The 16,455-nt window shown below is 40.4% G+C and overlaps 1 protein-coding gene and 1 pseudogene across 1 annotated transcript; one reads left to right on the plus strand and one right to left on the minus strand.

Moving 5' to 3' along the window:
* Positions 1-2,166: 2,166 nt before the first annotated feature.
* Positions 2,167-13,196, minus strand: LOC127347227 (uncharacterized). The gene is made up of 8 exons (XM_071829187.1): positions 12,704-13,196; positions 12,468-12,614; positions 12,025-12,371; positions 7,229-7,360; positions 5,804-5,920; positions 5,042-5,107; positions 3,833-3,883; positions 2,167-3,048 (listed from the first exon to the last, which is right to left on the minus strand). Exons 1-8 carry the CDS (start codon positions 13,074-13,076, stop codon positions 2,167-2,169), a joined length of 2,115 nt encoding a protein of 704 aa, XP_071685288.1. The 5' UTR covers positions 13,077-13,196.
* A 1,582-nt stretch (positions 13,197-14,778) lies between these two features.
* Positions 14,779-16,126, plus strand: LOC127347228 (putative F-box protein At4g17565; annotated as a pseudogene).
* The last annotated feature ends 329 nt before the right edge of the window (positions 16,127-16,455 follow it).

The raw sequence follows: 16,455 nt of genomic DNA on the forward strand, positions 1-16,455 counted from the left end.
CTACTCTACATAAACATAGAGGGCATAGCCTCAAAGAAACTGATCAGTTGTCACTAATATGTTCACCAATCTCTTGTGAAACTGAATCGCATATGGTGCATCTCAATATTTTAAAAATAAACTTAATTAGCTCTAATCTGCTATAGGTGTAGTTAATTATTTTCTTAATGGCAATTTAGGAACCACAAAACATGTATGTGCAACAGTATAACTTCACTCCTTGTGAAACCTGATGACTACAGTCTGGTGCTAATGGTAATAGGACCCATTGTTGGTGCCTCTTACTCATTTGTTTTTGAACCAGAACTTGGGTTTAGTTGGTTATTTGTTGTTTCACCCAATCCAAAGATTGTGTTCCACCATATCGGTAGTGCTGAATAGTATTGTATGTAAGGATGCAGATTGTGCCACTAGATCCTCTATTAGGAGAGTGTGTAAGTAAGTATGGCACTGACAAAACCACTCCCTATGTGATGCATTGCTTTTCCGTTTTCCATTTTCCCTGTTTGGCCCCTCGGTGTGTTTGTTGTTAACCTTCAGATTCACATAAGTCTGTCATGCCTTAGATTTATGTGCATATTCATATAACTTGCAAGTAATACCTTCTTCTCTCCTCCATGCATTTTCTTATATTTCAGATGTACACTAAGCGACTCGTGAGTGCAGATTTTACTCACCTGTTCAGATAATCTTGGTAATATTGTCAGCAATTTTCTAATGAAACCAAATTCAGGTGGTTGCATCAGTACCTGATCGTCCTTCCTCATTATTAAAGAATGACATAGCATATTTTGAAGTGATAAAAAATTCCCTGTGAAACTTGGAGAGTGCATTTCAGGGAAAAACAGGGTTAATCATGTTAATATCTGTGCTTCGCGCTCGGGTCAACCATCAGATCAGTATGGTAGGGCTAATGCAGGTAAGAAAAATTCTTGCTCTATTTCTACAAACCTAATTATTTTCTCTTTGGTAAAATAACTACCAATGAAACATCACATCTTCGATCAATGCATGAATCTCCTGGTATTCTAGCTTCTGGTGTTGATCTGTTTTTCCCTGGGGATCCAATAAATTATTAAGTGTCACATGTCCTATGCTTTCGTATGTCTGCTGTCTGCTGCTATGAGCGCCTAAAAGGGGAATTCTAATACTATGGGTATCGTAACGGTTAAAATCATATCCATATAGTAAGTAAATTGTTCTATTGGATTAATTTGACAGTGTATCTGTTTCAGGAATTATCTTATTTTGTTGGAACTTATCATTTTTGTATGCATTGTCTTATATCACTGTACTCAAGATTTACCTTAAATAGGAATAATGTGCCTTTTTGTTGTCAACGTGTTGCTGCTGAATCAAGAGCAGTAGCTGCACTGACATGCTACCTCATTGCTTAACGTTTAGTTTTCTACTTGCTGACTTTTGTTTGTATTATCCTGCTGTTTGAGATGCTTCTTCTCTGTTGCTCTGTCTGATACTTTCATGTGGGTGCTTACATACCAGAGGTTCGTCTTGGCAAGCTGCTGGTTGGCTGTTCTGAAGGTAGCTATTTTCTTCCTCTTTCCCTATTATACATTCGCTCGGTCACTCTTCTTTTTCTCTTACTTTGTTTTCCAACTTGCAAGCAAATTGGGAGCATTTCAGACATAGGCAAGGATATGATCCTTAGAGAACTAGCCAGGAAAGTATCCAGAAGACAAAACCCATGAGAGTAATAAGGAAGGTGTACACGTTTGCAGCATGCTGAGGTATAATAGACTGTATGGAATGGAACATGAAAATGTAAGGCCGTTGTTTTCGTCATTGGTCCCTCCGTGGTGAAAGATATTATCGATCCATGCGGCCTTGCTGATGTGGTAATTCGAGTTTGGCCAAAAGCAGGCATGATCAACAAATATATACAGTGCAGGAACGGTTATTGATCAACTATATATATGTAGTATGCTGGAAGTAATTACTACAGAAAAATGCATCATGCCATTCACTTGCTGATGTAGTATGTCTTCCAGTTAAGGAGTCCGGTGGCAATTCACTTGTGGACTGATCGGTTATAAATATGCTCCTATATCCTCATCCTTTTTAAGACCAAAAGAACAAAATATGATTTGAAAATATTAAATCCTATCTTACATGCGCACATTTCATATTCTTGCACATTACAATGTCTTACCTCCTGAATTCTCCATTCTTCCGTCCACGGGCGCGGCGTGCCGCCGCGCCTATGCTTCCTAGTGCCAACACAAACGTGGCAGCGGTGACCACGTATAGCACTGGATCACCAAACATCTCTCCCACATGTTCCTCCGGCGCTGGATCTGGACCGGGAGCAGTGCACATGTTGCCATGTGTGATCTTGTGAAGGTTGGTGTTTGCTAGGTAGCTCTGTATGCCGAACGACCCGCGCTGACCAGAGTTCGGAATGCATCCTGACAAGTTGTTGTATGCCACGGAGAAGACCCCTAATGATGATAACTGGGTTAACTGCTGAGGTATCAGTCCACTCAACTCATTGTGGGAGAGGTCCAAGCTTTCTATCTCCTTCATGCCACCGAAGGTTGCTGGGATTGGGCCAACAAAAAAATTGTATGACAGGTTAAGGGATTTGATACGGCTTAGATTTCCTAGCTCCCAAGGAATTTCTCCATCCAGCATGTTTGCAGACAGGTCGATGCCAGACATCGAAAGAAAGAAACTGCGACCATATGTGTACAGATTCCCTTTTGTAGCAAAGGCGAAGCTTTTGAAGTCATAGGAATTACTGTACTTTTTGGGGGCATAGAAATTTCTGTAGAAGTAGGATATAAACCTGTGGACTGGCTGAAAAATCTGATCATCTGTCTCGCCTTTGAAAGAGATATTACCAATACATGCTGGTAATGAACCTGAAAGCTTGTTATGTGACAAATCAATTATCCTCAAGTACAGGAGTTTGCACAGGATTGGACTGATCTGCCCTTCAAACTTGTTTCCACTCAAGAAAAGTAGCCTGGTGTTACCAAGATAGCGTACCCAGTGAAGGTTGCCCATGAACTGATTGTGTCTTATATCCTGTTATAATCGAGATGCACAATAAACGAAGAACGAAAAGTAAAACACTGCAGGTGACATGAGATTTTAACGTGGAAAACCCTTGCAACACACAAGGGAAAAACCACGGGCGCCAGCCAGCAAAACTTCACTATTTCGGTGGTGTTTACAAACGCCGTGGGTGTACAATGATGCGACAAAACCCTAGCGGCGGCTTACAGGGAATATATATAGACGGTGGCAACGATCCATACCGCGGGGGGCTTCGCCTCCCGCACACCCCAGGTGCACCTGCTGGGCCTCGGTGTGGGCTAACTTCAGACTCGCTTCGCTCGGCTCAAGCCTACGGCGACGGGCCTCGCTCTGCTCGTCAGAAGTTAGCCTCTTCTTGGAATTTGGATCACAAATATAACAAACTCCACCTTGAGACAAATTCCTTGTAGCATGAACTTCAACAATCACCTGAATCAACAAAGAAAACACTTGCTGGCGCCAATAGCCACTTGGGCTAAACAGTTATACCAACCAAGCTTGAACAAAGCTCAAACTTGGACACAGGGACAGGCTTAGTCATCATATCAGCAGGATTATCATAAGTACTAATCTTGCATACCTTCACTTTACCTTTTGCAACAACATCTCTGATTGCGTGGTACTTAATATCAATGTGCTTTGTCCTCTCATGGAACATCTGATCTTTAGTAAGATAAATAGCACTTTGAATGTCACTGAACAACTTAATACAAGAATTATCTCCACAAAGCTCAGCATATAAACCTTTCAGCCAAACAGCCTCTTTACCTGCCTCAGCAATAGCAATGTACTTAGCCTCAATAGTAGATTGTGCAACAGCATCCTGCAAAGTAGACTTCCAGCTAACAGCACATCCACCAACAGTAAACACATAACCTGTGAGGGACCTTCTCTTATCCAAATCGCCAGCATAATCTAAATCCACATATCCGGCGAGCCCCTCACCAATCCTGCCAAACCTCAAGCAAGCTTTTGATGTGCCGCGAAGGTACCTGAAAATCCATTGAACAGCTTTCCAATGTTCTTTACCAGGATTAGCCATGTATCGACTGACCAAACTCATAGCATATGACAGATCAGGACGTGAACAAACCATGGCATACATCAAGGAACCAACAGCACTAGAATAGGGAACTCGAGACATGTACTCAATATCATCTTCAGAGCTAGGACATTGCAAAGCTGACAACTTGAAATGAGAAGCAATAGGAGTAGTAACTGACTTTGCATCATGCATATTAAAACGATGAAGAACTTTCTCAATGTACTTTTCCTGACTAAGAAACATCAAGCTAGACTTTCTGTCCCTTTTAATTTCCATGCATAGTATTTTCTTAGCAGGACCAAGATCCTTCATCTCAAACTCACTACTTAATTGATTCTTTAAAATAGTGATCTCTTTCATGCTCTTGGCAGCAATCAACATATCATCAACATATAGCAGCAAATAAATAGGTGATCCATTAACAAACTTGATATACACAAAACTATCATACCGAGATCTCTCAAAACCATGTGTAAGCATAAATGAATCAAACCTTTTATACCACTGTCGTGGCGACTGTTTCAGACCATAAAGGGACCTCTTTAATTTGCAAACAAGATCCTCCTTACCAGGCACAACATAACCTTCAGGTTGGTCCATATATATCTCCTCCTCCAACTCACCATGCAGAAAAGCAGTCTTTACATCTAGCTGCTCAAGCTCAAGATCATGCATAGCAACAATACCGAAGAAAGCACGAATAGAACTATGCTTCACAACCGGGGAGAATACATCATTATAATCAACACCTGGAATTTGACTGAAACCTTTTGCTACTAACATTGCCTTAAACCGTGGAGGCTCATTAGGAGACAAACCTTCCTTTCTTTTAAATATCCACTTGCAGCGGACAGCCTTCTTTTGTTTAGGCAAGTGCACAACATCCCATGTGCAATTCTTCTCAAGCGATTGCATCTCTTCTTGCATCGCACCTACCCACTTCTCTTTATCAACCGAAGAAATGGCTTCAATATATGTAGCTGGTTCAATATCATGCTCCACCTGTTCAGCACAACTCAAAGCATAATCAACAATATCACATTCTTGAATTAATCGGGTAGGAGGTGCAATATTTTTCTTAGGGCGGTCAGCAGCAGTAGACCGTCCTTGTTGCTGAACAATAGGTGGTGAAGGTGGAACATCATTATCATCATTGTTGGTTTCAGGAACCACATTTTCATTCTCCTTTGCATGCTCCACCTGCACGCCAATTCTGTGCTGCTCATCATCAGAAACATCAGGAGAATCAATAGCATCAGAAATATTAGTAGACGGACTATCATTAAACATAACCGCCTCATTAAAAACGACATTCCTGATCAACACAATTTTCTTAGTTTTAGGATTCCATAATCTATATGCCTTAACTCCTGAACCATAACCAAGGAAGATGCACTTAACAGCCCTTGGCTCCAACTTTCCATTATCAACATGAGCGTAAGCAGTGCAACCATAAACTCTCAAATCTGAATAATCAGCAGGTGAACCAGACCATACCTCAATTGGAGTTTTCTTATCAAGTGGAACAGAAGGTGACCTGTTGATGAGATAACATGCGGTGGAGGCTGCTTCAGCCTAAAAAATTCTATGCATCTTTGCATTAGACAACATGCAGCGAGCCCTCGAAATAATGGTCATGTTCATGCGTTCAGCCACGCCATTCTATTGAGGGGTGTACGGGATGGTATGATGTCTTACCATCCCATCATTGCTGCAAAACTCATCAAATTCATTTGAACAAAATTCCATACCATTGTCAGTACGGAGTATCTTAACCTTCTTTTTAGTTTGGGTTTCTACCATAACTTTCCACTTCTTAAAAGCATTAAAAACATCAGATTTATGTTTCAGGAAATATGGCCACACTTTCCTTGAGTAATCATCAATAATAGTAAGCATGTAATTAGCACCACCATTAGAAGTTCTACGGGATGGACCCCAAACATCCACATGTACATAATCTAAAATGCCTTTGGTGGTATGAACGGAAGCATTAAATTTTACTCTTTTATGCTTACCAAAGATGCAGTGCTCACAGAACTCAAGCTTACCTAAATCGCAGCCATCAATTAGTTCTCTCTTTGCCAATTCTGCCATGCCAAGCTCACTCATATGTCCAAGACGCTTATGCCAAAGGTTAGTCTTACTAGATTCATCAGAACTAACAGCAGCAGCAATACCAGACAAAGTGCTACCTCTAAGGACATATAATTTCGCAGAATTCATATCACCAATCATAATAATGAGAGAACCTGATGATACCTTCAAAAGTTTGTTCCCACCTTTGTACTTGTACCCGTCACAATCAAGGGTAATCAAAGAGATCAAATTCCTCGCCATGGAGGGTATGTGTTTCACTCCTATCAACGTGTGTGTCATCCCATCATGGGTCTTGATCTGAACAGAACCAATGCCAACAATGCTGCACTGGTTGTCATTCCCCACACGCACAAAATCTCCACTCTGCACAGACTCATAAGAACTGAACCAATCTTTGTTACAGCAAATATGAAACGAACATGCAGTATCAAGAATCCATTCATCATCACGTGAAACACATGCAGCCAAGACAGCTAAGCAATCTCCATCAGAACTATCACTACCATCATTACCAGCAACAACAGCAGCCTCACCCTTACCGGTGACAACGGCAGCCTTACCATTACCATCATTATTTTTCGGTTGGTAAGTTCCGTTCCTTTTCTCCTTGTTCTGCAGCTTCCAACAATCATCAATATTGTGGTTAGATTTCTTACAATACCTGCAGAACTTGTCACGTCCTTTGGACTTTGAGCGACCTCTGTCGCCCTTGCTCTTATCTCTGTTGTTGTGGTAGTAGTTATCTCGCTGCTCAGGCCTGCCACGGACCTCTAATGCCTCCGCCTTGGAGGATGAACTTTCAGCCTGCACCATAGATTTCATTTTCTCCTTTTGTTGGAGAGCATCATAAACTTCCGCGAGAGTTAGTTTGTCACGGCTCAATAATATGGTGTCACAAAAATTACTGAAAGAATTAGGCAACGAGCATAAAAGAAGAAGACCTAAATCCTCATCGTCATAATTAACTTCTATAGACTGCAAATCAGAAACAATCTCTTTCCAGGAAGATAGGTGATTCATTACCGAACCTCCCTCTTGCAACTTATGCGAGAACAACTTCATCTTCACGTGCAATCTGCCCGTGAGATCCTTGGACAAACAGATCTCCTCTAGTTTGACCCACAACTCGGCGGTGGTTTTCTCCTGCATCACTTCCTGCAAAATATTATTGGACAGATGGAGTTGAATCAACGATAAAGCCTTACGGTCTTTCCGCTTCTCCGCATCGGTCCAGGTATCCTTCGCTTTCTCGCCAAAAGCATCAATCGCTTCATCCAGATCTGAAGATTGGGCGAGAATCGCCCTCATCTTCACTTGCCACAAAGCAAATCTCGTGGTGTAGTCCAGCTGCGGTAGATCGAACTTCAGTGACGACATCTCGTAAACCCTAGATCCAAAGAACACGGGCTCTGATACCACTTGTTATAATCGAGATGCACAATAAACGAAGAACGAAAAGTAAAACACTGCAGGGGATACGAGATTTTAACGTGGAAAACTCTTGCAACACACAAGGGAGAAACCACGGGCGCCAGCCATCAAAACTTCACTATTTCGGTGGTGTTTACAAACGCCGTGGGTGTACAATGATGCGACAAAACCCTAGCGGCGGCTTACAGGGAATATATATAGACGGTGGCAACGATCCGTACCGCGGGGGGCTTCGCCCCCGCACACCCCCAGGTGCACCTGCTGGGCCTCGGTGTGGGCTAACTTCAGACTCGCTTCGCTCGGCTCAAGCCTCCGGCGACGGGCCTCGCTCCGCTCGTCAGAAGTTAGCCTCTTCTTGGAATTTGGATCACAAATATAACAAACTCCACCTTGAGACAAATTCCTTGTAGCATGAACACTCATGTTATTATAATGGAGATTTAAGACTTCAAGTGGAACTGGTTCTGGAGACAAACTAATAGGAAAACGTCCCTCAAAATTATTGTATGAGAGATCTAGGAACTTCAGATGAGGAAGTGCAAATAATGATACAGGGAGAGATCCTCTGAACTGGTTGCCAGACAAATTCAAGTTCCTGATGTTTTGAAAGGCTGTGATGCATGCAAGTAATATAATCTATCTATTATATACTAAAAGCAAAATAAGAGGCTTTTAACGGAGACACCAGGTTAATCCACATAGACTCTATATATGTCATTGATCTTAATTTTAATGGTACGGATTTAAAGCCGATATATGTTACGTAAAAAGTTGACACGTACAAACTATTAAGAACATACACAACCATCATACATGGAGCCATCCCCACGTGATTTAGAAGGACCAGCGTACATGTCAAGAAAAAATAGTACGTGGGGCCATCTCTAAGTAATTTTCTAAATCACGTAACAATATTGTGATAGAGCATGCTGGATTGGTAATATACGTGGAGTTTAGGAAAAAGTAGAATCCTTCCCACATACGCTTTGTCCTTCAAATAATTAAACTTGCAATATCCGTGTACTATAAAAATTAGAGCCCCTCTTTCACACGATTTGGCCGTACGAATAGTCTTTTGCTGTAAAAAAAAATCTTGCTAGCTAGCCGAGTCCGTTCGGCAAGAAAACATTTATTTTTATATTAAAATAGGCACACATTCGGAAAAAATGACTTACACTACCTACCTTGCTCGGTAGCAATATATGAGTTTGTTCAAAAAAAAATTATACACAAGATTATCTATCTAAAATGCTAAACCTAGCAGAAAATTAAAAGAAGGCGTTTGGGTGAGAAAAATAGAATAATTTAAATTACGTAACATGAAATTTATAAAAAATAAATACATAGCTTAGTCTACTGTGCATGATTAAGTAGAAAAATTAATTATGAAACATTTACGCATTAATTTATTTAAACAATTTTAAATTTATATTTTGCAAAACATAAAAAATATAGAAACGCTATTTGACTTTTAGGGTACAGAAAAGTTATTTTACACCCAACATAATCTTACGCCGTTACTTACATAAAATTATGTTTTTGTACTCGAATAATTATGTTCATCTTAACTTACAACAAAAGTATCGATATAAAAACACATTACGGTGTATAAAACGCCAAAAATATGTACTTATGTCATATTTTTATACGTCATGTAAATAAAAAATATGGCCATGTCTATTTTTCGTTAGCTTATACTTTACTTATGAAGTAAGACAAAATTTACGTGATGCAAAATTCATTTACGGTTACAAAGATAGTGGGTGGGTACAGAATAGTTATTCTGCATCTGGGGATCAAATAGCGCAACTCTATATAGCTAAATCTACTGTGCATGATTGAGTAAAAAAATTAATTATAAAATATCTATGAATTAATTTAATTTAAACATTCATAAAATCTATTTTGCAATGTATGTGTATATATATATATATATATATATATATATATATATTATTCTGAAAATCGGTTTACTAAAACATTGGACATAAGGCTGTAATATCATACATAATGTTAGAATATATATCTACTTATATACTAAAAGAAATATATGGGGTTTTAGAATAGAAGCGCCACGCTGTTCCACATCATTTGAATTATCTTACCCGTTAATCGTGTTGTGGGAACAAATTATAAGGTTGAGCTATAAAGAACAATATATTACGACGATAGTACATGAACAAGATTTAATGTTGATGGTCATCACGTCTGCCTCCCTAAAAGAGGTATTTTTGTACTCGAATAATTATGTTCATGTTAACTTACAACAAAAATATCGATATAAAAACATATTTTATGAGTCATTACAGTGTAAGAAACACCAAAAATATGTATTTTATGTCATATTTTTGTACGTCATGTAAATAAAAAATATGGCCATGCCTATTTTTTCTTATGTTATACTTAACTTATGAAGTAGACAAAAATTACGTGATGCAAAATTCATTTACGGTAACAAAGATAGTGTGTGGATGTAGAATAGTTATTCTGCACCTGGGGATCAAATAGCGCGACTCTATATAACTAAGTCTACTGTGCATGATTGAGTAATTTGTTTGTTTATAAAATATCTGTGAATTAATCTAATTTAAACATTCATAAAATCTATTTTGCAATATATATATATTATTCTGAAAATTGGTTTACTAAAACATTGCACATAAGGCTGTAATATCATAATCTTAGAATATATATCTACTTATATACTAAAAGCAATATATGGGGTTTTAGAATAGAAGCGCCACGCTGATCCACATCATTTGAATTATCTTACCCATTAATCGTGTTGTGGGAACAAATTATAAAGGTTGAGCTATACAGAACAATATATTACGACGATAGTAAATGAACATGATTTAATGTTGATGGTCACGTCTGCCTCCCTAAAAGAGGTACCCGTATTCGACACCAATGTATTTTGAATGGTTAGATCTAAAATTTAAGACTATGATCCTAAGTCATGTAAAAAGAGATCAATGTTAGGCCCGTAAGAAGAGTCCGTGTTTACTAAGATAGATCAGATTGATTGATCATGGGTACATATTTAGAAGAAAAACGGTCTCCAATTTTTCCGTACAACCATACATTTTCTTTGAACGCATATTCAACTTCATAGAATGGTACAGGGTAGGGACATGTCTCAAAGAAACTGTAAAATTAAACGTGTGCGGACTAAGTTATTTACGAGTAATTTGCATTCAATTTTTAAATGCATGGTAATTATGCTCAAAGGAACTTCTAGATCATCGCAAAAAATAAAGCAACGTTTTTTATAGAATAAATTGCCAACATGTGTACACTAATGTATGTAAAAAGATAATGTCACAAGATTTCAAAAATAAGAGTAAGGAGAGCGCACAAGCCTCCCATTTCTACCGCACAATAGTCTTGGACATATCACTTGCAAAACATACAGCCTAAACTACACTTAGTCATTGAACCATCAGCCAGAAATTTTGAATACAATCAATTGATCATGAGCATGTTAGCTAAGCAAAAAAACATTGTTTGCTAGGGTGAAAGCTACATAGCGTTGCAGCCGGTGAGATGACCAAGACCAAGCAGAGTAGGAGGCAGTATGTTTGCTAATATTAGATTTTGTGAGAATTACTTTATATAATGGTCAAATTTGCAAGTTTGGAGATCATGCATGTCCATGTCTAAAAACAACTGTATTTCATTAAAGGGGCAATAGAATGAGAGTAATTTAAGTGAATACTTTTAGTCTTTTAATGGCTTATCTATTGAATCATGTCAAATAATGTCACTTGACTACACCAAAATAAATATTTACCTAACTATTAACTGCGGTGTTCTCCTTTTGGGAACTTGACCTTCTAATATTCATAGCACACTATGTTTATTATAATTGAGAATCATATATTGTATGCAGAGAAAATGAACGTTTATTTGGAAATGATGAAGCGATATATTGAAAGTAGCTATACACATAGGAGGTTGATTTCCATAACTGTATTAATCATTTGTATATTATCTTAGTGAACATAAATAAATAGTATTCTATAACCGTTTATAAACATGATCTATATATTCATTTGGTGTAGCCCAAATAGGATATGAACAAGGAATTAATATTTTGTAACTTTACAGTCAAATGAAAAACTAGACATCCAAATTTTAACCTTGCATAATGATTTGACATCACATCTATAGTACCAAAAACATCGCACTCTATTTCAATGTGCAAAATAGACTTATTGTCATCAGTATATTGTGTTTTTGAAGAGAGATGATAATCACGTGGCCCTAAATTGAAGGTGATTAATTCAGCCGCACAAATAATACTTAGCATAATATTTATAGTGGCTCTACAACCTTACAGTTACATATCTTAGCCTTATGAGTAACTATGACATCTAAGATTTAACTCTCAAACGCAATACACATAATAAGCATGATGCCCTCGCATTTGCGACGGCCACTGTGCTAGTTATTATAGGTAGTACAACGAGTGAAACATGAACTTTTTCGAATATAAGCAAGATTTTTTTACCAGCAACGGGTAAAGTTCCATTGAGCTGATTAGAGCTAAGATCCAAGACTTCAAGAGAAATTGGTCTTGACGCTGAGCTAATTGGAATATGCCCACCAAAGATATTTGCTGAGAGATCTAGGATCTTTAGGTGTGGAAGTGAAAATAGTGATTCCGGGAGGTTTCCGTGGCAGCTATTCGAAGTCATATTCAATTGTCGCAAGTTCCTAAGATTTTTAACAGCTGCAAAGTGTGCAAGTACATGTGACGTTTATGGATATAAAATGTCAACCTCTACCTTACTAGACTGTAAGTTACGTAAGTAGTAAACTTAAATACCTTTGCCGGGAAGACCTCCGGTGATGTTGTTATCGTTGAGCGCTAATACTTCCAGTGAAACAATTTCTCCGATAAATTCTGGGAAACCCACTCCCCACATAGTGCCACTGAGGTCGAGATATCGAAGCTTGGCTAACCCAACTAATCCTGCAGGTATTTTTGTTTGTACAGTTACGAGAAACGGGAAGCGACCACATGTACATGTTATTCGAAGAGAATTTGGAGCACAGACATACCTTTCAAGCTTAAGGAACAAGGGGAATTGTATGATAGATCTAGGTACTGAAGCTCATGGAATACAGAAAACACAGTCGAGTTCAAAAACCAATGGCCATCTCCCTCTGTTGTTGCATATACAGAGGAAAGGTCAAGATGGGACACTCGCTGTGTTCTATTGTTGCATTTGACATGCTTCCACGAGCAGCAATCATAATCATCCTTCCTCCATGAATCAGGCACCTCCAGGGAGTGCGCTCTCATCAGAGAAGACCGGATCTCCAGTAGTGCAGCCCTCTCCTCCACGGAGCAGCCATAGGACACGTGAAGCATGAACTGTAACAGTAGAAATGGGACCAGGGAGAAATGTCCCCATGGCGAGAGGCTACCCATCTGCAGATGATAAGATTTTTCCTTCTCCTGCCGGTGTCATATACACGACTGTTGGACTGTAGTTGCTAGACTTTGAGGATAATATGGTGGGTGTTTCTAACGTTTTGCAGGCTTTGCTTTATCTTACGCTAGCTTTGTACGAATTATAGACAAGGACATGCAAGGAATACAAGACTAGGAGTAGAAATTTTGGGGCACACACTGTTGGTTATCTTAGACCAAGACTTGAGCGATCGATATCATCCGCACAAAATTAAAATCTTGTTAAAGATATATATTGATGTACTGGCAAGGTTATACCAAGATATAATGATTGGAGTTCTAACAGCACCAATCAAAAATCCAAAAAAGAAATGAAGCAAGATGTTCTTGGAAATAGGTGCGAGAAGAGACTAGTACTATATATAAAAGCTGAGCAACACCACAGTAGTCCGGGTACTGTTCATGCGCATTTTTTACGCTTTTTATTTCTTTATTTTTTATAATATTTTCCGTAGTAATTTTTTTGTGTAAATACTCAAATTTCATCGTAGTTTTTCATGGGTAGAAGTACTCAACTTTTACATGAATCTTCTATTTATTTGTCATCACTAAAAATATTTTCCGCCTAATTTGCCACGTGCCGATGTCTACTACGAAACAACCCGTTAACTATCTAATATTAATATTTTCAGTGCGGTAATTTCTCAATGGTGCATAAACTTGCTATTTTTTACACGAATATTCAACCTCAACCGTAGTTAATTTTTTCCTGATGCATAATTCTTCGACAATAATTTGGAAAAATCCAACATTCGTCATCTTTTCGGCACAGGAAAAAATATTGTTTACCTCAAACAAATATTATGCCCTTCTACGGTATCATTGGAATAAACTATATTTACTCCACCTTCCGTCGCCTCTTTTACCCAGGGAGAATACTATTGTCTCCTTCTACCGTCTCTTTCGAAACCTATACTTACTTCAGGTGCCACCTCTTTTAAGCCACAGAAAATATTAGCATCTTTCTTCCCTAGAAACTACGGAGACAAAGACACTCCACCATCCACCAACTATTTTAGTTGGGAAAATGGTACCGTCTTCTTTATAGTATATCTCAAAAATAGTTTTTATCCGTTATAACCTTTTGACCGCCCTGATCGAGTTCATGCTACCATTTTTTCGATCGCCTATGATTATCTCTTGTTTTTCATACATGCTACCATCTTATTTCATCGCTTTGGGATTACCTATGGCCGTTTAAAAAATGAACCATGTCAGAGTGATCATGTACCAATCCTTCTATAGTATTACAGTAACCTACACATTGTAGTACTTCTACAATAATATAACCAGCAATCTAACAGTCAAGGGCGCGGCGTGCCACCACGGCAAGCTTCCTAGTTTGTTTAAGGGATGGTTTGAGAATGCGAGTAGAAGATGCTGAAGGATGGATCAGTTAATTCAATTCCACCCTCTAGTGTGGCCCGGCCCGTATACGTACTTGTGCGGGCAGAGCGGCGGCACGGTAACTGTCGGGCTTTACCGACCATTATCCAGGACGACAGCTTGGATCACCGATTTGGATCGTACATCGGTTTATCTACGGCCCACACGAGAAAATATAGTTGATCCATATAAGCAAGACGCCCAGGGAGAAACAGGTGGAGCTCACCGTCAAAAGAAAGGAGAAGCAGTGTAGTTCTCGTGAACGCCGCCCACCATGATTAATGCTTCCGCAACCGCATCCGAAGCGGCCGGTGACGACCCTGATTGGTCGGAACTGCCAGAGGAAATACTACTGATGTTCATGGAGGCTGGAGATTGCCGACCTCGTCCGCTCAGGCGCTGTCTGCGCGTCTTGGCACACGGCATACCGCTGCCTCCACCTCCCCCTCCCGATATCCCGGAATCAACTCCCCTGCCTCCTCTACGCATGCCAAGACTACGCCCCCGACTCCGCCGTCCTCTGCTGCCCCTTCACCGGCGATTCGGTCCGAGTCCCCCTCCCTCTGCCCCCGCTCACCCTCCACTGCACTGTCGGCTCGGCGCACGGCTGGCTCGTCACCGCCGACGAAGCTGCCAACCTGCAGCTCCTCAACCCCGTCACCGGCGCCCAGGCCGCCCTCCCGCCAATCACCGGTATCCACCACGTCGAGATCTGTACCGACGTAGACGGCGACGGCCGCCACATGTACAATGTCTTCTACATGGGCGACCCGGAGCCGATCCCCTTCCACACGCGCAAGGCCCGGGACTGCATGTACGACCGTATTATCCTCTCCTGCAGCCCGTCGGCCGGGAGCGCTTGCATCGCGCTCCTCGTGCACATGCCGGCCGGGGAGCTCTCCTATGCCCGGCTCGGCGACGAGCGATGGACGTGGATCTCGCCGGCCGATCACCAGTGTATGGGCGAAAGCTGGGGCTTTATGGATGCTTTCTACAACGAGGACCAAGGGATGTTTTACGTGCTTCACGGCCATAGATCCGTCTTCACCTTGAACTTCAATGGGCCGTCCCTTGTTGTGAAAAAGATCACGCCCACGGAGAGGAAGGGGGATGAGCCTTCCAGCATGTACATCCTGCAAGCGCCATGGGGCGATATCTTGCAAATATGGAGGTGGAGGAGCTACATCGAATCGTCCACGCCTATTGAGCTTCCTGCAGATCTGGCGGGTTGCAGTGAAGATGACATAGACCGGTGCATTGAGCTCAGGACAACCGAAATAGAGATCTATAAGGTTGGCCCTTGACGACCAGAAGCTTGTCAAGATGACAAGCTTGCCGGATCATGCATTATTCCTAGGTTACAATGGCACAATGTGTCTTCCTACCAAGGATTTTCCAACACTCAAGTCCAACTCTGCCTACATGACGGATGACTCATGTGAGTATGTCAACATGTGTAAGCATAACTGGCGAGAAATAGGTGTTTGGGACATGGAAAACAAGAGCTTGCAGAGCTTCGACACTGCTGTGCTTCCTCATTCCTGGCTCAACTGGCCTTCTCCGGTTTGGATAACACCCTCCCTTTTCTAGTAGGAGTGACATTTAGTCAAGGTTGCTGCAAATTACGGGTGTTGCATTCTCCAGTCTTAGCCTGATTATTATCAATCATGCTAGAGCTACGGGAAGGTTTGTTACGGACAAGACTTACGGACTGACGTGTCAATCAAAGGTGAAGTTGGGTGAGCAAAAATCGGAGCAACCGCTGCAGCCTCACCAATCAGACTGAACCACGACTTGTCTGTAAGTCTGGCCCGTAGAAAAATTTCGTAGGTGTAGCATTGTTGGATTATTATTGTCAAGATTTTCACTGTGTTATGAGTTGTTGAGTGAATGAGATACGGAATAAATAAATTATCAAATTAACAGTTTTTATTGAGAGAATCCCCTAGGT

The sequence above is a fragment of the Lolium perenne genome, chromosome 4, assembly GCF_019359855.2.
Source record: "Lolium perenne isolate Kyuss_39 chromosome 4, Kyuss_2.0, whole genome shotgun sequence".
NCBI classification, from domain to species: domain Eukaryota; kingdom Viridiplantae; phylum Streptophyta; class Magnoliopsida; order Poales; family Poaceae; genus Lolium; species Lolium perenne.

Excerpts from the sequence above, each read along its gene's own strand:
- LOC127347227 (XM_071829187.1), bottom strand. The coding sequence starts at position 13,076 with ATGGGTAGCCTCTCGCCATGGGGACATTTCTCCCTGGTCCCATTTCTA. Across the intron at positions 12,372-12,467 it reads CGGAGGTCTTCCCGGCAAAG|CTGTTAAAAATCTTAGGAAC; the intron begins GTATTTAAGTTT and ends CACACTTTGCAG. Across the intron at positions 5,108-5,803 it reads TTTGCAGCAATGATGGGATG|GTGGAGCATGATATTGAACC; the intron begins GTAAGACATCAT and ends TGTGCTGAACAG.